The following is a 24,391-nucleotide window of genomic DNA, read 5'->3' on the forward strand; positions in this document are numbered from 1 at the left end:
TACACCTTTTCCAAAGTTTTCCCAGCCCTTTTGAGGAAAGCCTTCCAGTAGAGGTAACTCCAGACCAGATGGAAGGGGAGCTAAGAGGAGAGGAGCTACGACAGGGCGAACCAAAGTCTGACTCCTTTCGCCTTCAGGCAGTAGGAGCCAGACTACACATCTTCTGGCAGGCATGGGAGAAGAGGAGTGCAGACCTTTGGTTGGTCCAACTTCTAAAGGAAGGTTACAAGATCCCTCTTATAAGGCAACCTCCTTTGATTTTAACGCCAGTGGATCTCTCTCCCAGGTACAGAGAGGAGTTAAAGAGGCAAGCATTACAACTTCAAGTTTCTCTCTTGTTGGAGAAGGGGCCTATAGAAAGGGTGCAGGACTTGCAGTCACCAGGGTTTTACAACCGCCTATTCCTGGTTCCCAAGAACTTGGGGGGATGGCGTCCAGTTCTGGACGTAAGTGTTCTCAACACCTTTATCCAGAAGACAAACAAAGTTCTCGATGGAGACGTCGAAGTCAGTTCTTGCAGCAGTAAGAAAGGGTGACTGGATGGTCTCACTGGACCTACAGGACGCTTATTTCCACATCCCTATTCATCCGAGCTTCGTATTACAGGGAGATGTTTTTCAGTTTTGAGCCGTGTTTCGGCCTCAACACCGCCCCTCAGATTTTTACGAAACTTATGCTCCATGTGGCAAGGATTCTCCACTCAAGAGGCATCAGAGCCTCTCTGTACTTAGACGATTGGCTTCTCAGAGCTCGCTCTCACGATTTCTGCCAGAAGGATCTTCAGACAACATTGAAGTTGACAGAAGAATTGGGTCTTCTGGTCAACAAGGACAAATCTTTTCTGACATCATCACAAGAGATTCTCTATTTAGGGATGGTGATTCGGAGTCGACTTTTTCGGGCTTTTCCGTCTCCCTTAAGGACGGAGCAAGCCATCCAGAAAGCACAATCGTTTCTAGGAGAGCAGAAGTGTTCTGCGAGGAAGTGGATGAGTCTCTTGGGAACCCTCTCCTCGTTAGAACAGTATGTGTCTCTAGGAAGACTGAATCTTTGACCTCTCCAGTTTCACCTCAATTCTCACTGGACCAGGAAGAAGGATTTGGAGATGAAAGTGTATTCCAGTCACGGAGTCGATAAGAAGTTGCCTTCAGTGGTGGAATGATCCAGTCAAGTTTCAAGAAGGTTACCCATTAGATCTGAAGAACCCAGACCTTGTGTTGTGTTCCGACGCCTCGGACTCTGGGTGGGGAGCAACACTGGGCAAGCTGGAAGTATCGGGGTTGTGAACGGAGGCTCAAAAGTCCTTCCACATAAACCAAAAGGAGCTGTTAGCAGTCCTTTTAGCCCTAGAAAGCTTCGAAGGATCAGTCCGGAACAAGGTAGTACAAGTCAATGCCGACAACACCACAGCATTGGCTTACATTGCCAAGCAAGGAGGAACTCACTCGATATCCCTTTACGAGAAGGCGAGAAAGCTGCTCATCTGGGCAAAGGAAAGAAAGGTAATTCTGATTACAAGGTTCATCCAAGGGGAGAAGAATGTTTTAGTAGACAGTCTCAGCAGGAGAGGGCAAGTCCTACCCACAGAGTGGACACTCCATCTAGAAGTTTGCAAGAGTCTGTGGAATCTTTGGGGTCGCCCTTGCATAGACCTTTTCGCGACCTCAAAGACCAAGAGGCTAGAGACGTATTGCTCCCCAGTGCCAGATCTCGAATCAGCACACACGGATGCGTTCCTGCTAGATTGGTTAAATCTAGACGTGTCCATTTTTCCGCCTTTCAAGATCCTTTACAAGGTGCTACAAAAGTTTGTGTCAAGCGAAGGGACCAGAATGACCCTAGTAGCTTCTTCTGGCCCTCAAGGGAATGGTTCACGGAGGTACTGGAATGGATGGTGGACACTCCCAGAAGCCTTCCATTGAGAGTAGATTTACTTAAACAACCACACTTGGAAAGGCACCATCAAAGTCTCCAAAATCTTCAACTAACTGCCTTCAGACTATCGAAAGACTCATAAGAGCTAGAGGTTTTTCGAAGGAGGCAGCTAGAGCAATTGCAAGAGCAAGAAGGTCTTCGACCATCAGAGTCTATCAATCCAAGTGGGAAGTTTTCAGGGAATGGTGCAGTCAACTCCGTTTCCTCTTCCAGTACCTCTAATCCAGATTGCTGACTTCCCTTTATTCCGGAGAAGGAAAAGCAATTTTTCTTCATCCACTATCAAGGGATACAGGAGCATGTTGGCAACTGTATTCAGGCACAGAGATTTGGATCTATCAAATAATAAAGACTTACAGGAACTTCTTAAGTGTTTTGAGACATCGAAGCAATGTCACCAGGATTCACCAGCTTGGAATCTGGATATAGTCCTGAAGTTCCTTATGGGGGACAGGTTTGAACCCTTGCACTCTACATCTCTGAAGGACCTCACAATGAAAACCCTTTTCTTGGTTAGTCTGGCAACAGCCAAGAAAGTTACTGAAGTCCATACTTTCAGTAAAAACGTGGGTTTTCAGGATAACAATGCCATCTGCTCATAGCAGTTGGGTTTTCTCACCAAGAATGAGCGCCCTTCTCAACCTTGGCCTAAGGCTTTTGAGATTCCGAATCTTTCGGATGTGGTTGGCGATGAGTTAGAGTGAGTCCTATGTCCATTAAGGGCCCTAAGTTCTACTTGGACAGAACGAAGGAGTTAAGAGGCAAGTCGGAAGCCCTGTGGTGCTCGGTCAAGAAACCCTCCTTGCAGATGTCTAAGAATGTCCTGTCATTCTTTGTCAGACTTTTAATTAAAGAGGCTCATACACATTGCAGTGAGACAGACTTTAGCCTTTTTAAGGTCAAGACTCAAGAAGTGAGAGCTGTAGCAACCTCAATGGCCGTCAAACAAAATCGTTCGTTGCAAAGCATTATGGACACAACCTTTTGGAGGAGCAAATCTGTGTTCGCTTCACACCATTTGAAAAGTGTCCAGACTCTATATGAGGATCGGTACACTCTGGGACTGTTCGTTGCAGCAAGTACAGTAGTGGGAGAAGGATCCGCCACTACATTCCCATAATCCTAATACCTTTTCTTCTCTTGGAACTTTTAATTTGTTTTTTATGGTTGTCTTGTGGAGATTGCGATAGTCAATTTTGTTCATTGAGAGCGCCCGGAACTGGGTATTAAAGGCTCTGTCACAGAGAGGTGTGGTCACCGGGTTGACAGCTCCTAGGGATCTTCAGCTCCCTGAGAGGACCGTTGGATCTCATAAGGAAAGCGGACATAATGGCAGAGTATCATTGAAGTCGGCTTCCCTATCAGGTACGAACCCTTAAGCTTGTTTTGTATTTAAACTCTTAACCAGAATTCCAACTATATTGGCTGTGTCTAACCCTCCACCAAAGGTGTTAATCAGCTATATGTAACTACCAGGTAAGTCTTATGTTTAAAAATTTTATTTTCATTATAAAATAAATTTTTGAACATACTTACCTGGTAGTTATATATAATTAAATTCCCACCCTCCTCCCCTCCAGAGACTAGAGGCATGGAAGATATGAGGGAACAGGGGATGGTTCTGAGGTACCTCGCTAGGGTGCGCAGGTAGTACACCTGGCTATCCAATTGGCGATTGGCGTGAATTTTGAATTTTCTGCCGTGACGTCAGAGACGTAAGCTATGTATATAACGGTTTTAGGACATTTGCGTCCCGGACATTTGCGTACCGGACATTTGCGTCCCGGACAATTGCGTACCTGGACATTTGCGTCCCTGGACATTTGTGTACCCGGACATCTGTGTCCCTGGACATTTGTGTACCTAGATTATTTTCAAATAAATTTTGATGGAATTGTAATTATATTTTTGTTTAAAAGGGGTATTAAAAGTTTAACAAATGATTCAGAATGTATGAATATACATTTTAAGAAATTATTCTTGTTTTCAGGAGAATATTTTTCCAATAGTGGAATTGCAATTTTATTTTTTTTAAAGTAATAGTAATCAAAAGATTAAAAAAGGGAAATTATAGGTTAAACAAATAATTCAAAATGTATGGATATTGTGAGCTATCCCTCTTAAGAAATTTATCTTGTCTTCAGGAGAATATGTATCCAAGATTGCCAGGATTCTCTTATTAGCAGTTATATTATTTTGCCGTGGAAGAACTCTTCGTTGAAAGTCGCTCTTTTACTTTGGGGCAATGGCCTCCTCCTTTTTCAATATTTCAGTTAACTTCTAGATAGAGGAGTGTTGACAGGATAACGAATATTGCAAAGCATTATGCAATCTCTCAAAACTATTAATAGACCTTGGCAACTGGTTAATAACACTTTCTCGAATACTCCATGAAGCTATCGCAAAAATTGGTTCCATCCCTATTCCTCTTCGCCCTCTTACTTGGCCAATATACGTCATCTCAAAATACTCGATAAATTCTTGAGGTAAATCGTGCCAGAATCAAACGCAAGGAACTTTCCCCCAGTCAAGAAAAAAAAAGTAGGATTCCGGAATCTCTAAATTATTTATTTGCCGTGGGATTGGGGTACATTATGTGCCTTTTGTCTCCATCGACGTATATTTCTTCCCCGTGATGAAAAAACTGGCAGTTTTGAAATGGAATACGCATCTTCATTAGCGGTCGTTTCTACGATAAGACTTCTTGATGGTTCATACGTTAACACTGAAGTATTTTTCAAATGGGACATAGCTTCTTGTGCTTTGACTTCTGCAGCTGAGGAGCCATGACTATGCTCATTATGGCATGTCGTAACTAGGTCGTTCACTGTATGAATTCTTTCTTTGCAAGATCGCACTAGACACCTCCTGTATGTTTTTGTTTCATCAGAGTTTTTCTTATGATAGTGGTAACTGTAATTTTCATTGTCCACAAATATTTTTCCACCAGTGTTAGATTTCCGGAACTTAGCCATAGATTCCGAATTTCGAAATATATAAAATCCTAATACCAATAGATGTTTTTGTTACACACTGCTGGCGAGAACTAGAATTGCTAGCTTATTTTTCTCCTCTTTTATTTCTGGTAAACTACCTTTCAGCTTGTTTAAAGTTACTCAAGGTATTAATGAGTGATTTTCTATACCAAACACAAATGTCCCAGTACGCAAATGTCCAGGTACGCAAATGTCCGGGGACGCAAACGTCCAGGTACGCAAATGTCCGGGACGCAAATGTCCGGTACGCAAATGTCTGGGACGCAACTGTCCGGCCACCGTATATAACTACCAGGTAAGTATGTTCAAAAAAATTTTGTATAATGAAAATAACTTTTTTAAACATCTGAAAGTGTGTGAATAACAGCTATCTTGAATGTGAATATATTTATTTTCAATTGTAAAAATGTGTGTGAATGACTTGCAAAGTTCTTTAACTGTATTAGTATTTACATATTTGTGAGAATTTTTCATAATTAGTATATAATATTATTAGGTAGGAATTAGTGTCATCACTTCCCAGGATATCACTGAATGGCCTATATCCATGTGGCCTGAATCCCATATTCTATTGCAAGTTAGTGGTGCGAAGGATTTATGAGGATATGATGCCAGAAAACAATATTAATTAATCCATTGATATTCATGTGATAATTTAGGGGTCAGAATTTTATTTCCCCTTTCCTTCATTCAAATTTGGATGTCTCAGATTGTTGCTGTTGGTCCATTTAAAGAATTTGGTTATTGTAGGCTGTGAAGTATGCTGGAAATATTTTTTCCTTATTGTTTTCTTGATATTTCAGGTAAAGTTTGAGCACAGGTTTATAAAAGTTTATAAGTTATGTTTGCAGCTTTATTCACAAGTTCTGTTTTATCAGATAATTTTTATATTTTAGTTTACTTCCTATCAAGTTTTTCTTATTGTCTATAACAAGTACTGTAGTATCAAATAGTATGCCATACATATCACTGTTTGAAGTGTCCCTTTGACTCTAGTTTCATTGGTTAAATACATAAGCTTATTTCTGACTTTATATCTAGATTGGGTGTGCGGAGGACAATGGAATCGCATGGTGCAGTTTCTGGCGGTGCTGATTCAGACAGTACAGAATAACAACATTGAATTGGCTGTGTTTTTTAATGGTGCCCTTGAACAACAAAGACTGAGTGAGTGGGCAAGACAAGAGTGTTCTCTCCGTAAAAATGTTAACTCGGTAGGTTTTCTTGTCCCTTTTACAGTATATGCAGAAAGTTTCAAATGTTTATTAAGGGAGAAAGGCACTAATTTTGAATCATGATGAATGTCAGTTGGATTTTTTTTATAAGGAATCATTTGATAATGTTATTGTATTAGGAACTTTTTCAGAAGGCTAGTTGAGACTGAACAACTCATGTCTGTGTACAGTATCATTTGAATGGTGACAGGAGAGAGTTGAAAATAGTTTAACCTGTCTCACCCAAGTAGCTGGAGTTAGGTACCATACATCACTGCCTCAATGTGATGCATAGAAATATTTTGTATAGAAGCGCTGTTTGTATATAATAATGACTACAGGGGTTTGTTTACTTATTCTGCAGTGTTATGCAGTACAAGATTTTTAACTGGCTTACTTAAGGTAATGTGTTCCACAAAAGTAATTATATTTATCAAGATCTTTCAGTTCAGATAATTTTCTCTGGATAAAAGGGCAGAAAAAAATAAGTTTCTTAACCTAATAATTTGATCCCTGACAATTTTCCAGAGCCATCTGAAAAGGCTACTATATTTTGAATTTTCTTCATGATATTGAAAGATGGAAATATCAAGAGAAATTAGAGGAAAGGTTCTGTTGAATGAAATATAAGGTACAGTAGTCAACCATCTTATAAACCAGATATGTTCCAAAAATGCATTGGGAAGCTGAAAAGTTCTTTAGGCCGACATTACTAATAATGACAACTCGCAACCCTCTACTGTTGTCCATAAGCTGATCCTGCTATTGCTAGCTAGCTAGACTCTGAATGTAACAAGAATTCCTACCTTTAGATATCAATTAAATCCTTAATCTATAATCTGTTTATTGATTTTCTTCACATTTTACCTACCAACAATTTCAAGTTCTTTTCACGTTTTCAGTCGGCTGATTACCCCAACTATAGCTAGTGTCTGTGTACTGTAGTTTATTCCTGATCTAGATATTAATCTTTGGCACTGTCATTTAATTAGTTCATTATGCATGTTGTATAAGATTTTTCATAATTCACACCATCCTTTACGTTCAGATCTTCCTGGACAGTTCCATCCTGTTCGTAATACTAGGCAGGCAGTCAATTCTAATAGCCAGGCCTTCTCCGTCATGAGGCTCATTACTACACAGTATTCTAGAAGTTTTATTCCAGCTGTTACCAAGTTGTGGAATGATCTTCCTAATCGGGTAGTTGAATCAGTAGAACTTCAAAAGTTCAAAGTAAGAGCAAATGTTTTTATGTTGACCAGGCTGACATGAGTCTTTTTATTGTTTGTATATGACGTTAATAGTTTATATAGGACATATCTGTTTTGACGCTGTTACTGTTTTTAGAATGGTATATTGTTAATTTATTCTCATCATTTATTTATTTCCTTATTTCCTTTCCTCACCGGGCTATTTTTCCCAATTGGAGCCCTTGGGCTTATAGCATCTTGCTTTTCCAACTAGGGGTGTAGCTTGGCTAGTAATAATAATAATAATAGGAATGTTTACAATTTTGCGAAGAGATGGTGGTAGATGGTATATTGATGGTGTGGGTACATATTCGTCAATGACGATAATGAACTAATAACAAATGTATAACAGTAGCAACAATAAAGATTATAGTATGTGTGATAAAAGATATATGATAAAAGTGCAGTAACATTAGGCTGGCCTTGAAATTGCCGTTTGCCCATACAGTAATGTGCAGTACGGTATATGATAAAAAACGTTTTATCTCAAAGAAATTTTGGAGTTCACCCATTACATGGGGTTGTCCTTTACATGAGAATATACAGTATTTCTAATAAAACTATTGAAATTATGCTAATTGGAAAATGAAATGTCCTTCGATAGCATTCCTTAATCAGCTGATTTGGAAAGTATAAACATAAACAATGGAAAAGATTATAATTAGCTGTTTTTATTAACAAATAAAATACTACAGCATGAATATTGTATGCATTATTATTGGATACAGATAAACGCCAGTTTCATCAAAATCCAATTTATTTCAAATACCTGTATTGCTGTAATATTTTACCACAGTAAATTGATATACATTGTACAGCGAGAGCTAGGACGAGCTGGGTTGAGGGAGAGGGAAGTGGCGCAAAGCAAGCACAGTGCAAAATAGCATGGGATATTTGAAATATTGCGCTGCGAGGTTTTTATCGCGAATATTATATTTTTTATTTAATAGGTATTGCGGTTTTGTGTCTTGTATTAGTGAAATCGTGAAGTATAAACTTGCGTAAAGCGCGGGCTGACAGTATTCTAGTTTTGTAACTAGGCTTGCAGCTTGGCTTGTAATGTTGATATTGATGAAAATAATTGTGATTAATGAGGGGTAAAAGAACACTACATATACATAAGGTTAGTTAAGATGAAATGGCAGAGAAAAAAATTTAGTCATAGATTGTGGATTGTCTGATAACTGATTTGTTAATCTTTTGTTTATTCTTTCTATTCTTGCCGAAGGTGCTCAAACATGTATCAGTGAAAGGAACCCCTCCACCCAAAGTATGGTGGGTAGCACCAGTTGGCCTTAGGACATGTCTGAGGATGGCTCTACGTCATCTGAACATTCAAGTGGTGTGTATTGAATTTTGTGCCGTTGCTTATTAGATTTTAGTTTTATGTTGCTCTAAAGTTTAACAGAACCATTAACCCCATTCTAGACTGTTATGATTTTATGCAAAGTATAGTTTATGCATCAATTGTGAAATATTTTTGGAGAAGAATATATTATTTCTATGAACCTTCCCTGATGTTCATATTGCTTCTTCTCCAAAAGCTTGGTTTAATCAACACTTAACCATAAATTTTATTAAATTTTTCATTTTCTTTCCCTTTAATAAACATATGCAGTTAAGAAAGGAATGTAACCTTCTAGGGGTAAGAAGCCAAGATGCCACGCCAGATACTCTCTGTCATCAGTCTCTCTGTCATATCGGTCGCAATCACTCGTTTTCCAGATTGTATGCATATTGTGCATTAAGATGTCTTCCTCTGGTTTTGTTAGTTGTTACTTCTTGGAATGTCCACGCTAATTCTTTCTGGGAGATGTTGATTTGCAATCCCTCTTGTGTATTGGGATGAGGGCAATGCTGTGATTTAAATGATCGTTGTGAAGAGTGCGTTTCACTCACAGTACCACTCATGGAAAAGTATGTTTCAGTGGTTGCTGATCAAGTTAACAGTTCTAGCTCGAAAGGAAACTTGCTGTTAATTAACGGGAAAAACCAGGGAAGACTACACTAGTTGATTATAGCAGGGATGATGACAATAATGACACACCTCCACTTATGGACAATACTGTACACAAGTTTAGCTGTCTCTTGATAGTGATGAACTTTACAAGCTCTTGACATCACTTGCTTTCTTTGTTCAAATTCAGAAGTCAAGTGAATCATCCCTTAAAAATGGTTATTCTGGTCTCCCACCCTGTTGCGAAACCCAACGTAACCCCCCAATTTCAATCTAATGTTAATAGGATTTCCCTCAGTAAGGGTTCTGAAAGTACACTGTAGATTACAGATACAAAAGCCTCAGTCAGAGCCTCAAAATTTATAGTTCTTCTGTTGTTAAACCATTGCAATACCACAATCCCAATTGCTCTATGAGACAACTAGATTGTGAGGCAGAAGACCGAGTGGGTAACCTGGATTCTAATATTCATCCTCTTAGTGCTTCTAATCAGTCTCATTACTTAAGTGGAAGGTGTGGCATATTGTATGATTCCTTTAAAATCTGATGTGTTGAAAGAAGTTTCAACTACAGTCAATTGTTTTCATGTTTCAGAGGACAGTGGACACTGTTCGCTTGCAAGCTAGGTCACTGGCTTTTCACAAATTAATGTTAGGAGGGTAAATGTAGGCCAAAATGAGTCCTGTATGCACATGTGTGATTGCTCCATTTTCAAATGGTAAACAATTCGAGAAATCAGCTACTGTAATTTTCACTCTGCTCATCTTCTGGGACAGGAAAGTGAGGAAGGAGATCTCATAGATTGACGATGAGTAAGGAATTATCGCCTTTCATTCTTCGTGTAACCTTTTTGCTGAGAAATAATCTAATAAAGTGATTAAGATAAGTTTGCTAACTTCATATTCTATTAAATCTGACAAAGTGACTTCTTCCAAAACAATTTAAACACCTCAGCTCTCTAACTATGTTATTGATTGATTTAAAAAGATGCTATCTCCGCTTCAGAAAAAGGCTAGGCTAGCGATTCAGGTTCATCTTCAGTATTCAGACCAACTTTAACACTGAATTGTACAGTTACCCGACTTTGTCTTGGATTGCAATTTGATAGCCAGTCTTGACCCATTCATTGTGCATCATAAAAGAAAATTTCTAAATTCAGGTTATGCAAATTGGTATTACGTATCTCATTTATTAAATATGTCTTGTAAATAAATACACCCTTTATGTACTTATGTATTTGTATGCATTATATTACATTATTATGCATACTTATTCTTTACATTATTAAGTGTGGCAATGCCCTGAGTATATGGCAACACTGCTCTTTCCCAGCTTGGGGCATCACACAGATTGCTTGTTTTTCCTTTCCGACCTCATAACGAACCCCTCCAACATGGCGCAGTGCCTATTTAGTGAGAAGGCAGTGCTTTTACAGATTTTTAAGCAACGCAAGACGAGGGTTTCAGCTGCCATTACTTATCTCATGGATCTCCACAGATTTATTGTGCAGTGCATTTTATGTATAGTGTGCATTGCCCATAGTGATTGATAAGTGGACCCCTTTAGTATTGTGTGCCTTAGTGACTGTTGAGTGGCCCACTTATGTGCTGTGTCCCATGTTTAATAAGGAATGGGGAATTTAGTACATGATTTAACTGGCCTGGCACATTGTCATCTACTCGCTTCAAACACTTCCGGGCAACTGACGTGAGGGAAGTTACTGTTCATCGAACTCCTCCCCCACCCAACCTATACTTTACCCCTACACCCAGCAATATAAGCATATATTTTCAAAGAATTATATAATTTCTGAACATTTTGTAATTAGGTACTTTTATTTTTTATGTAATCGTTCTTTGAGTTAATGTATCTGCTTTTTAATAAACCATTGCTGAATCGTTACTTCGAGAGGAATCTACTAATAGACGTTCCTCTGGGTAGTGTTCTTGGCCCATTACTTTTCATACTACACTATATACACTTGACATGTGGTTTTGCCTGAAAAACAAGCTCGTTGCATATGCGAGGTATATAACTACACGCCTCCTACAGTAGTTAGGAGGGAGTTATCCCACTACCCCGCTCATTCACACACTAGTGTTGTCTCATCACTTCTGCTTTTGGCTCGGCTGAGAATGGATGTTACCACTCTCCAACTCTTTTTGACTTGCAATTTTGACTCATTTTTATTTTGCTTTGTCTTTACAGGTGTGTTTGTTGCTTCTCCTTGCCGTTCATCATGCGGATCTGTCCGGATCCTGAAGGAGGCACCTGCGGAACCCTCATGTCCTCCACTGAGACCGATCCCCATCCGTTGTGTCTGGCCAGCCGAGGACAGCGTTGTTACCTGGATAACACTTGCGATGAATGCCGGGAGTGGTCTTTCTCCCAGTGGGAGAGATTTGGGCGCTGGCGCACAAAGTAGTCCAAGAGAGATTCTCTGCCTTCGGGGTCTTCCTTAACCCCGATCTCTTCCTGAAGCTCTGCTCGATCTGTCTCTTCTGGGGAATGGTCGAACAGTAGTGTTGACCAATTAACACCAGGTCAACCCTGAGGCAATCCTTTTGTATTTCTGATGTTTTTCAGATCTAGCTTTCTTTGGGTGAGTCCGGTCCCCCTTCGAAGGAGGTGTTGGAGCTTCTTCAGTTGGGTGCTGAGAGGAGAAGGACTCGGGTCTCTCGGAGGTCAAAGCTTTTTTGCCAAGGAGTGCTGATCTTCACGCCCTTGGAACGTCTGCCTCCCCTGCTGCCGACGTTGTTGTTCCTCCACCGTCACATGGTGCCATTGCAGACTGCGCTCTTCCCCCCTGCTGAATCTTCTCAGCCTTCGTGGGGACGGAGCAAAGTTTAAAGTACTCTTCAGTGGGTGTTCATCTGTCTTGTTCGCGAGTGAGATTACCCGTGATTCTCCAGCGCAAGACCTTCCAGATGTTTAGCCCTTCAGAGCTTGCCTACCCTGCCAAGAATTCTCACCACTAACAACATTCTCCACCTCGCTGGCATGCTATTGATGACAGGAGCCCTCGACATCATAATGATTGCTACTCATCAAGGGAAAGTAGCCCTCTTCGCCCTACGAGATGTTCTCCTTCGCCCTTCGTCAGGAGACACTACTGCAACGACCCTAGAGACCAACGATCTTCTAGACACTCCTGTTAGTTATCTGCACTTGTCAGCACGTTATTGTCACTTCTGTTCGTGATCGCCACTCCTCGGCTTGTGATGACTACTCTCTAGCTACTTGTCACTCACCTGTTCATGGTTGTAGGGCTCCAGCTACTCGTCACTCGCCTGTTCGTGGTCGTCACTCAGCTGCTCGTCCCTCGTCACCTTGTGATCGTCACTCGTGATCATCACGTGTCTCCTCGTGACCGTCACTCGTCAGCTTATTGACGTTCACCTGTCTGATATTGTCGCTCTCCGGCTCGTCATCACTTCTTGCCAACTTCTTGTCGTTCTCCATCTCCTAGGCGTTCGCCTGCTGCTCCTCATTCGTCAGCTCGTGATCTTCATTTATCATTTTGTGATCATCACTTTTCGTAGTGACATCACTATCTTGAGTTGCTTCACAGCTTGTGATCGTCACTCGCATGCTCGCGATTGTCACTTACCAAAGCCTGATCCTCTCTTACCAGCTAGTGATTGTCACTCGCCACCTTACAATTACTGCCTTTCTTCCAGGGTCTACTCACTGCATCGTCCAGCTCGGGAACCTGCTCATCACCCTCAACGTTCACCTATATTTTACGCCGCCTCTTATTCCAGTCCTTCCAGGCCAGCATTGTGGACGTCTGGTACCTTTTCCTTCCACCTGGCAGGAATCTTCGAAAGCTCAGAAAGATTCCTCTTTTACTCTCTCTTCCAAGCCAGAGAGAGGCCATGCCGGTGCCCATCGTAGTTAAGAGACATCACTCCTCTTCTTTCCAGGTTCCAAAGCCATGGTCTTCTAGGAGACTATCTCCATCCCCTTGTCTTCCTAGCGAGACCTCTATCCTTCCTAGATCAGGAAAGCAGCCTGCATGGTTCGACACCTTAGTGAAGGCAGTACGTCGAGCGGTCTCAGACGTGCCCCCTCCATCATCGGACCAGATTGCGGCAAATATGCCGAGGATCTCGTTGGAGTGGTATGTATGCCGAAGATCTCGTTGGAGTGGTATGTATGCCGAAGATCTCGTTGGAGCGGTATGTATGCCGAGGATCTCGGAGCGGTATGTACACCGAGGATCTCGTTGGAGTAGTATGTATGCCGAGGATCTTGTTGGAGCGGTATGTACACCGAGGATCTCGGAGCACTATGTACGCCGAGGATCTTGTTGGAGCAGTAAGTACACCGAGGATCTTGTTCGAGCGGTAAGTACACCGAGGATCTCGTTGGAGCGGTATGTATGCCGAGGATCTTCTTGGAGCGGTATGTATGCCAAGGATCTCGTTGGAGCGGTATGTACGCCTAGGATCTCAGAGCGGTATTTACGCCGAGGATCTCGTTTGAGCGGTATGTACGCCGAGGATCTCGTTGGAGTGGTAAGTAGGCTGAGGATCCCTTTGGAGAAGTGTGACTCCCAGTTCATCCTCTCCGTCTGACCTCAGACGCAAAGCATCCGTCTCACCCCCTTCCAAGGCTTCATACCTGAAGATGTTCTTCTCTCCCATCAAGAGGGTGAAAGGAGTGGCAAAAGTGGGAGCTCTGCTCCAACGGGACCTCTGCTCCAACGGGACCTCTGCTCCAACGGGACCTCTGCTCCAACGGGACCTCTCCGTTACAATTGATGCCAATGCTTACTACGAATCAGAAGAGAAGGAGGGATGAGACTCCTCCTCTGGGTGACACCTTCCATTACTCGTACTAGCTGAGGTGGAAAGTCTCCAGAGTGTCCGTGTTTCACCCGTCACCAAGAGAGGTTGTCCTTCCGGAGCTTTGCCCTGTCTCTAATGAGACAGAGCACTCAGCAGCAGTCCCTTCATCAAGAGAAGGTCAGCCCTCTTCTAGGCATTGGGAGTCCTTCAGACCATCACTTTTGGAGTAATTCCTTCTGCCTCCGAGAGAAATGAAGGACTCCTAAGATGATTCCTAAGAACACCGCAGCCAAAGCAGCATGATCTTTAAAAGAGAGGTCACAAGGTAGCTCCCCAGCACTGACTAGGACCATAGAAAGCGATCGGCCCTATGGCCTCTGCAGTTAATGACCCTGACCCACCACAGGCTCTTATGGGTTAGATCTGGTGGGTGGATGATGATATCGATCATGATGATGACCATTTCCCTAGGGCTGCTAGTCCTAAATACACGGAGGCAGAGCAGGAGTCAGATTACGCCTTGTGGCAGGTCTTGGCCTGCATGAGGGCCATCAGTGGGTTAGTTGACCCTACGACGGCTCCTCAAGAGGACAAGGACATTTTCCTTGACCAGGTTTACAGTACCCACCAACCTCCCAAGGTCAGCACAGCTTTGCCTTGGTCTAAGGGGTTGAAGGGTGCCTGGAAGAGGGTGTTCGCCCAGATCGGCAGCTCTTCCAGCTCCTCCATACAGCCTCGTACTCTAAGCTCTTACCGCCGCTGTTTGTTCAGCAGAGGAGGTACTACAAGGTCTCGGACTAGCCCCTTCCGGCCTTACCTCTCAACCCGTCTGTAGAGGCACTCTCTAGAAGAGTTTCCTTTCAGAGGTTATCCTGGCTCTTAGTCTCCTTCGCATCTGAGGTCTTGAACAGGGAGAAAGTAGCGAAGTACACCATGCAGGGTACTTCATGGCTGGATGTGTGGTTAGCATCCCTGGGACACTTCAAGAACTGAAGATTGGTCTAAAGATTCTATGACGAATCGATGGAAACCTTATTCTTGTCAGGTATCTGTACTATCAAGTTTCTCACCCACCAGGGGGTCAAACTGTGGGTGAATATCATCCTCAAGCATAGGGACTCGGTAATTGATAAGTGCCATCGAGAGGTCCCACAGGCAGACGTAACTAAACTCAGAAACTCCTCAATTGGCGGCTCTTCCCTTTTCAGAACGGAAGAGGTCGAACGGACGGCGGAGCACTGGAGGAAGTCCAACCAGGACTCCCTTCTCCATAGGTCCTTGACATCTCGGTTCTACTGTGTAGCTCTGCCGTAGAAGCAGCAGCCACAAACCACCAAACTGCTGACATCTAGGACGTTGACATCAACCTCGTCTAAATTCTTTAAGAACCCATTTCCTGCCAAGGAATGATAGGGCTCCTTAAGTCGTCTTGTGGAGGCCGAGGTAGTAAAAGGAGAGGCCAAGGCCGCTCCTGCTAGGATGGGCAATCCTCCCACTTGTCCACCAATGGGGGAATGCCTGCAGCGTCACTGGCAGAAGTGGGTGCAGCATGGGGTCGAACCCTGGACAGTCTCTGTGATTAGTTTAGGGTATCGGGTCCCGTTCATTCAATGTCTATCTCTATTGACTCGGAATCCAGTTCCATTGAGCTCATATGCGAAAGGATCCGCAAAGGAGCAAGTCCTACGGGACGAAGTCCAGACCATGTTGGAGAAGGGCACTCTCCAAAGGGTCCCCGACAGATCCCCAGGCTTTTTTAGTCTACTTTCTTGTGAAAAAGGCATCTGGAGGCTGGAGACCCATCATAGACCTTTCAGCCCTGAACAAGTTTGTTCTACAAACTCCGTTTAGCATGGAGATGGCAGACATGGTCAGACAAGTGGCAAGACCACAGGACTTTGTGTGCATGCTGGATCTCAAGGATGCATACTTCAAGATCCCAATCCATCCATCTTCAAGGGAGTGTCTAAGGATTATACACGACAATATGCAATACCAGTTCAAGGTGCTCTGCTTCGATCTTTCCACAACACCTCAGGTGTTCACAGGAGTTTTTTCCCTAGTGTCAGCTTGGGGTCACAGAATCAACATCTATCTCCTGAGATACCTCGACGATTGGCTGATCCTAGCACACGCGGTGGCAACCTTCCTTGAGCATCGAGACAGACTCCTCGTGTTTTGCCAAGATCTGGGGATTGTGGTAAATTTTGAGAGGTCATCCCTGCTTCCTTCTCAGAGACTGGTATATCTCGAGAAGCCTTTCCTGCTTCCTTCTCAGACTGGTATATCTCGATATGATCATAGACACCAACCTTCAGAAAGTTTTTCCATCAGATGACAGGATTCAGAGGCTGAGGAAGGTAGCAAGTGAAAGGCTACCACTTAACATTAAGGGGACCGTCCGCTATGGGGTATTGACATAACAACTTTCAGAAATTGAAAATCGTTTTATTACTTCTATGTATGCGTAAACATATCGTACATGCTCCCCAGAAGTTTCAGCCAATTATTTTTACAAATAACGAAGATATAGCGGTTTTTAAATGATGACGTCATCCTTACTGTGTCATCTGCATGACTGAGTTTGACAAAATCGTCTTTGTGTCTTAATTTTGCATATCTAAAGCGATTTTTCACTTATGTTTCAAGCTATCGTACGTCTGGCAGAAATGGAAGGCATTGGTAGAGGTAGTTGAACGAAATCTAGTCCTACAATAACAGAAGCCAAAGTTTCCATAGATGTATAGATGTTATAATGCATGCGTTTGTTTACTTGTAGTTTGTATGTACATTGTGTTTCCACAACGTCCTCAGGAACTTTATAGCAAGGCCAATGTTACCTAAGGTTATAGAAAGAACAAATAGGTTATAGAAAGAACAAATAGTCAATCATTTTTCCAAACAATGAAGATATAGTGGTCTTTAAATGATGACGTCATCCTTATGGCGTCGTCTGTTTGACAGATTCTCTCTCTCTCTCTCTCTCTCTCTCTCTCTCTCCTCTCTCTCTCTCTCTCTCTCTCTTTTTTTTTTTACTTATGGCAGAAATGAAAGGCATTGGTAGAGGGTAGGTGAATGAAAACTACCAGCTATGAGAACATCAGCAAAGTTTCCAAAGACATATAGAAATTATAATGCATGTGTTTATTTACTTGAAATTCGTATGTTGATTGTGCTTTCACAACGTCCTCTGGAACTTTATAGCAATGTCAATGTTACATAAGGTGATAGAAAGAACAAAAAGTAAGTGGAGAAAGAGAAAAAAGAAACAAGAAAGAGGGAAGCATGAATAAGAGTACAAAGCTGAAAGCTGCTAACTAAAACACTAGCAACAATTAAAGATCGCTGGCAACTTATAACATAGGAATAGTAAACTGAGGGTTCAAATACCTCGTTTAGGGTGCATTTATGTAGGAGTAAACAATAAAAGTTATCATATTAATATTATCTTGATTTCTTTTAGAAAAGAAGCGAAAATGTGTTGCAAATCTTTGGAAGCTCATAACTCAAAAACATGCTTATTCACACTTAGGTACATTTTCTCACTTATTTGTTGTTCGATATTAGAGAGAAAGATATAGTTGAAAAGAAGAATAAAAATACCACAATTCTGTCAGACATAATTTTGTTTTTCTTTTTACATTTTTTTTTCACGATTATTTTCCGTCTAGACGAGGAAAAAAAAATATTCATGAAAAAAAAACAGAAAGGAAAATCAAAATTCTGTCTGACAGAATTGTTCGGTTGATAGAGTAGTTTTTATGGTATAAGTTTCAATACAATGGTATTATAGTAGTGGGGAAAAATGTACCTAAATTATTTTTTTAAATCATGATTTTTGCTAATAAATCCAAAAGTTTTTGATCAAATGACTTGAAATTTTTATATGATGAAGGTATTATATATGTCTAAAACATATATAGAAATGGTGTAATTTGGATCATTAGAAAAAAAAATGGCGGACATGGCGGACGGTCCCCTTAAGCCTTGCCTTTAGACTGAAGGTAGTAAATATTTCATCGTTGTTGTTGTTGTCTCATACGGAGTTTCGAGAAGACTTGCCCCCAGCCAAAAGTTGGACCCCCTCCAATGAACGTGGTTCGAGTTCTTCTGGCCCTGAAAGGGGCTCCCTATGAACCATTATGTCAGGCAACAGATCGCCACCTCACCATGAAGACGGTGTTCCTACTTAACTTGGCTTCGGCCAAGAGGGTTAGTAAACTTCATGGTCTTTCCTACGTCACCCATTCGAGGGGATGATGGAGGTATTACTCAGCTTCGTCCCTGAGTTTATCGCCAAGACTCAAAATCCGAGAGTATTGGATCCTAGATTCGGGTCCTTCCGGATTGATGGTCTTTGTTCTGTAACCGATGATCCAGATCAACTGTTACTTTGCCCAGTGTACTGCAGCAGGTCGCCCCCTAGTGTCGGCACTCTTTGTCAGCACAGCTAAGATCAAGAGGAGGATCACAAAGAATACCATCTGCATGAGTTTGCAGGGTCATAGACCTTGCATGGAATCCTGATCCTCCTCCAACTCGACGACCCAGTCCTCATGGCATTAGGGGCAAAAGTATGTGCCTAACGTTTAAGAACGACTACTCTGTGACGCAAGTACTACAAGGGGGCGTGTAGAAGCATAAAATGACCTTCACCGCCCACTACCCGCAAGACGTGACCCACAGGAACATGGAGACGTTCTCCATTGGTTCTGTGGTGGCTGCACAACAAGTAGTTTAAATACCTCAGGCTCCTTGATGAACAAGTAGCAGACGGTTGAGGGCAAAGGTTACCCAGGGTTATTCAGGGATGAATGTGAAGAATGACTGGCTCTTTTTTGTGTTTCATCTTCCCCTCACTTGGGAAACAGCACCATATGTCCACTCCACGCTGGCCTCACCTGTCTGGAAGTTAAACCATTTCCCCTGTGTAACTTAGTATAGAAATAGTACTTGTTACATCCTCATACCCCCTGGCGAGGTAGGATTAGGTAACGTCTATGGTTGAATCTAAAAATTCCTGGGTTTCTGAGAACTTTTACCTAGACCAGTCACATTGCTAGTATCACAAACACACACATTGCTCATGCAGCTAACATTGTTTTGCATGGAAATCAGTGAGGTGTCAGGGTTTTTTCTCCTTGTTACATGCAGAGTAAGTTCAGAAAAAAACCCTGGGTCAAAAGTCAAGCCAGTTTGTTTGGACTTCCACTCTCCTAAGTGGTAAGTCAATCCCTATAATTAGTTTTGTATTTAGTGTGGGAACATAGCAAATTTGGAAATAATTTTAGTTTTTCCTAACACAAACCTATAGCTATTTATACAAATTGGTCCGTCATCACTTGTCCCCCGAGAAATACTGCCTGAAATCAAGTGACGAGACAATACTAGTGTGTGAATGAGTGTGGTAGTGGGCTACCCCCCACCTTCCACTAACCAGCAGGTGGGTAGTTATATACTGTACCTTGCTTTGAAGTCTTATGGCTAGTCTTCCAGCTTTGCTGAAAGTATGATTCCAATAAACAGCGATAGGTTTGTATTGTTAGGAAAAATACAAATTACTTCCAAATTAGCTATTTTGAAAGTAGTTGAAAATTTGGTGATTAAGTCTTTAGTAGTTCTTTGTCACAGTTTAGGGATCATTTATGAGAGAGAATTATTGAAGATTTTTCTTCACAGCTATGTACAATGGATGACCACCACCAGGAAGTGATAGCATTTTGTCGTGAAAACAATTACCATGGCCTTATGGCAGAGGATGCAGAGTACATTATTTTTGACCCCCCAAGATACTTTTCTTCCCATCAGCTCAAACTGACTTACAAGGTAAATATTGAGTTTTATGCTTTTCCTGAATTTTATTTATGTTTTCATTTGACAACTGCATAGTCTATATCAGTTTTTCCCTTAGATTCCCATCTTCTGTAAAATTGTCCCATAGCATCATTTAATTTAGTTATAAGTACTGTTGAAATAGTGTTGTTGATAAGAATTTGTATTTCAGGGATCACTCGAGACCAAAGAGTTTATTTTAGATGAAGTTGCTCGAGGTCTAGGACTACAACGTAACCATTTCTGTTTATTGGCGGCCCTGTTAGGAAACTACTTGCTCACAGAATCTGACTTACGAGACTTCTACGCAGCTTTAATTCAAGGCTATGATAGACAGACAGTAAGTAAGATCTTTGTATGTGTAGAGCAGATTGTTTTTGGTGGTATAACCTGTAGGCTTTCTTTGCTCAGGTTGTAGAGATATAAACTTTCACACAACCCAGAATATTTATCAAATGTTTAGCATTTGTTTTTAGGCATAAGACTATGAAAAATTTGCTGCTTCTGTCAACCGAAATTGGTTCTCGGACAACAGTTAGGGAATTTGTAGCCTCTGATAACAAATATAGAATTTTGTTTAAAGATATTTTTTGTGTTTTGAATATGAAACATATTAATCTCTGGAAGTTGATGGTTTGAATTCTTGGACACAGTAGCAGTCAAAGTAATAAAAAGTATTATTTCTTATTAAAGTTCCATGCATAATTTTTATTAAGTTGAATTATTGAGACTCTTTACAGAACGATAGCATAACATCATATTTGCCTTTATATTTCTTACCCTAGAGCCTGAGTTGAATGTAAAAATATATATGGAATATTGAATGTACAGAAAGTGAAGTAAAACTTAAGAGAAATTATCTTGTGTAATACAATACACCTTTCCAAAATTATTGGTAAATACAGCCAAATTAAATTAACATTTAACTGATTTTGACTTGCTCAGACAAAATAGTATGCTTTCTGAGGTACCACATATTAGATTACAGCATTCTAAAAATATATTAAATTGTTTAAATAATTGAAGTTTAAAAAGTTATTGAAGGATGAGTCCTTGATAGTTTCATACTCAAAGATGAAGTTCAGCACCCTTTTCTCCTATTTTTTTATTCATATTGTTATTATAAAGTTCATAATCTCTCAGAATATGTATAAGTACTGTAGCAAGTTTAATGATAATAGGTTTTTTATTTTAATTAATTAGTCTTACTAAAATATTAAGCTTTCAATATCAACGAACAGCATTTGGTAATCTTTTTGTTCAAAAAGTGTTAGCCAAGTGTGTTGAAGGGGGAAGCTCCATTCAGTGTTGAATAGGTAGGTAGAGCAAGGCACCAGCCACCTGTTAGGATACTACCACTGGAGTGTTATTGGGTCCTTTTGACGGACCTGAAAGTACAACTTTGCTCGGGTTACAGCTCCTTTTTTCTTTGCCTACATATAAACCAAATACAGTAGTCTGACCTATTCTTTACACATTCTCCTCTTTCCTCTTACACCCGATGCATCAGTGACCTTGGATGTCAAGGTGCCAGAAAATTCCAAGTCAATCAATCAACCTTACACCTGACAACACTAAAATAACCATAAAATTCTTCTTCACTCAAGGGGCTAACTACTGCACTATAATTGTTCAGTGGCTGCTTTCCGTTAGGTAAGGGTAAAAGAGAGATTTCAGCAATGGCAAGAAACTCTTCTAGGAGAAGGACACTCCAAAATCAAACCATTGTTTTCTAGTCTTGGGTAGTGCCGTAGCCTCTGTATCATGATCTTCCTCTGTCTTGGGTTAGAGTTCTCTTGCTTGAGGGTTCACTCGGGTACTGTACACTATTGTCTTATTCCCTTATTTCCTTTCCTTCTGGGCTATTTTTCCTGCTGGAGCCTTTGGTCCTATAGCATCCTACTTTTCCAACTAGGGTTGTAGCATAGCTAATAATAATAATAATAATGACAATAGTGAAATTTGTATATCACTGGCTTTACAGTACTCAAAACTACTTTGTTATAGTTGTCCTTGCAAGCTCATCAATTAAAGTTACTATGATTTGTTGTGACATGGATAGTAATATATAAATAAAAGTCTGACTTTATTACTGTATTTTAATTACTGTATATGAGAGAAAGGAAAGTGAAAGTGCTTGTGTTAGTGCTGTGGAGGTGGCGACCGACCGAATCTGTCATACCCCTAGGCCTAGACCTCTACCAAGCTCCCAGGACCAAGGGAGAAGGTACGTCGATGACCGAAAGGGGGTGAGAGGTACGTACCCTCGGTCAGCCGTCGCCTCAGACAGTCCTGTTGTCTATTCCCAGGCTGCTCTTGACCGTCACGGGAAAGACGAGTCGGATGTGTTGTTGTCTTCTCCGAATTCGTCCAGACGTAAATGGAAGTATGAAGCTTCAAGACCTACTAAGAGGAGATGGAACCGCGACGAACGGTCTCGTTCTTTCTCTCCCGGTTCTAGCAGTTATGAACCTTGTCCGTCGGAGGATGATTTCGACTCCGTGCCTGTGAAAAGGACGAAGCCTGCTGCCGAAGATACGAGTGTTATTCGTCAGCCCCTCCCTTCGGGTCCGCAAGACCCAGCTGATGTTGCTAAATCCTTTATGTCTGTCATGCAGGAACAACTTTTGACTTTAGTACAAGCCTTTAGCCGCCCTCACGCCCAGTCTGACAGACGTAAAGACGACTCGTTGCCGATTAAGAAGTCTGCTTCTAAGAGAGAACGGAGTTCTTCTTTAAAGAGAACTTCTCCGTCTCTACGCCAGGATGAGGAATGTGTGCTTTCGCCAGGCGATACTTCTTCGCGATACCAGGGCGATACGTTTTCTCGTTCTCGATACCGGGACGATACCTTATCGAACGACGCTGCTTCTCGTTCTCGATACCAAGACGATACCGCCTCCCGTTCGCTTCGCCACGACGATACCTCCTCTCGTTCGCTTCGCCACGACGATACCTCCTCTCGTTCGCTTCGCCACGACGATACCTCCTCTCGTTCACGACGCCACGACGATACCGACCCTAGTTCTCGACGCCACGACGATACCGCCTCTCGTTCACGACGCCACGACGATACCGCCTCTCATTCTCGGCGCCACGACGATACCGCCTCTCATTCTCGCCGCCACGACGATACCGCCTCTCGCTCTCGACGACAGAACGACGCTGCCTCTCGTTCTCGGTCCCAGGGCGATACCACCCTGCCTCTTCGGGACGATACTGCCTCTCGTTCTCGGTCCCAGGGCGATACCACCCTGCCTCTTCGGGACGATACTGCCTCTCGTTCCAAGGATTCTTCTAGCGCGGGACTCCAGGATGCAACCCGTCTTTTGCAGGATGATGCCTTTGATTTGCCCTTTTCGGGTTCTAAGGATCCTTCTCTTTCGAAGGATATTGCAGATGTGGATCAGGCCCTCGAGTATGTTTCTGATGACGATGATAATCCTGCCGACGCTGTGGGAGATTACAAAGTTCTCTCTCGCTCCCTTCTTGAACTTTTTGGAGAGGAATTCCAACCTGCTGCCCCTCAATCTCCTCAGTCCCAATTTAACAGAAAGAAGGCCAAGAAACAGTCGGCCTTCATCAAGATGAAGCTGTCTATCTCCGCAAAGAAGGCTCTCACGAAGATTGATGACTGGATGATGGAGAGGAGACAAACAGTTAAGACTTCCTTCTCGTTTCCACCAGCTCGTCTTGCTTCAAGAGCGGGTATGTGGTATGCAACTGGAGAACCTTTGGGTCTGGGAGTGCCTTCCTCCTCCAAGGGTGACTTCTCTGGTTTAGTGGACTCTGCTAGAAGGCATGCTCTCAACTCAGCCAAGGTCATGTGGTCATTGTCGGAGCTGGATCATCTCGTCAAAGGTATTTTTAGAGCCTTTGAGGTTTTTAGTTTCCTAGACTGGTCGCTTGGGACTCTCGCAAGGAAAACTGAACAGATGGATGGATCTAGGGACCTTACCAGCATTATGTCCTGTATGGATAAGGCCCTCAGAGATGGGGCGAATGAGTTGGCTGCTCTGTTCTCAGCTGGGGTCCTAAAGAAGAGAGCTCTGCTTTGCTCTTTTGCTTCTAGGTCTGTTACCAATGCTCAAAAGTCTGAGCTTCTTTACGCCCCCCTCTCTCAACATCTTTTTCCCGAGTCCCTGGTTAATGACATTACGCGTTCTCTGGCCCAAAAAGCCACCCAAGACCTTTTATCTCGTTCTGCTCGTAAGTTCTTTGCAGCCCCTCCTTCTTCTTTGAAACGGGAGGAAAGGAGATTCCAGCAGCCCTTTCGGGGCAGGACTACTTCAAGATCAGATTTTAGAGGGAGAAGGCAAGATTCAGGACCAAGATCTACCAGGGGTTCTTTCAGACCTCGCTCCAGGAAATGAAGTTCGTCTCCTCCAGACAGTAGGCGCAAGACTGTCAGGTT

The 24,391-nt window shown here is 42.1% G+C and overlaps 1 protein-coding gene across 9 annotated transcripts in view; it reads left to right on the forward strand.

The window, feature by feature from the left end:
- Positions 1–24,391, forward strand: part of LOC137621653 (constitutive coactivator of PPAR-gamma-like protein 1 homolog) — a 252,439-nt gene that overhangs the window by 52,492 nt on the left and 175,556 nt on the right. For all 9 annotated transcript variants that reach the window (XM_068352131.1, XM_068352133.1, XM_068352132.1 and 6 more), the window contains exons 3-6: positions 5,973–6,145; positions 8,624–8,737; positions 19,825–19,971; positions 20,150–20,317. In XM_068352131.1, the coding sequence (XP_068208232.1) occupies positions 5,973–6,145; positions 8,624–8,737; positions 19,825–19,971; positions 20,150–20,317 (602 nt within the window). The remainder of the gene's footprint in view (positions 1–5,972; positions 6,146–8,623; positions 8,738–19,824; positions 19,972–20,149; positions 20,318–24,391) is intronic.

Source organism: Palaemon carinicauda, chromosome 28 (genome assembly GCF_036898095.1).
Source record: "Palaemon carinicauda isolate YSFRI2023 chromosome 28, ASM3689809v2, whole genome shotgun sequence".
NCBI classification, from domain to species: Eukaryota; Metazoa; Arthropoda; class Malacostraca; order Decapoda; family Palaemonidae; genus Palaemon; species Palaemon carinicauda.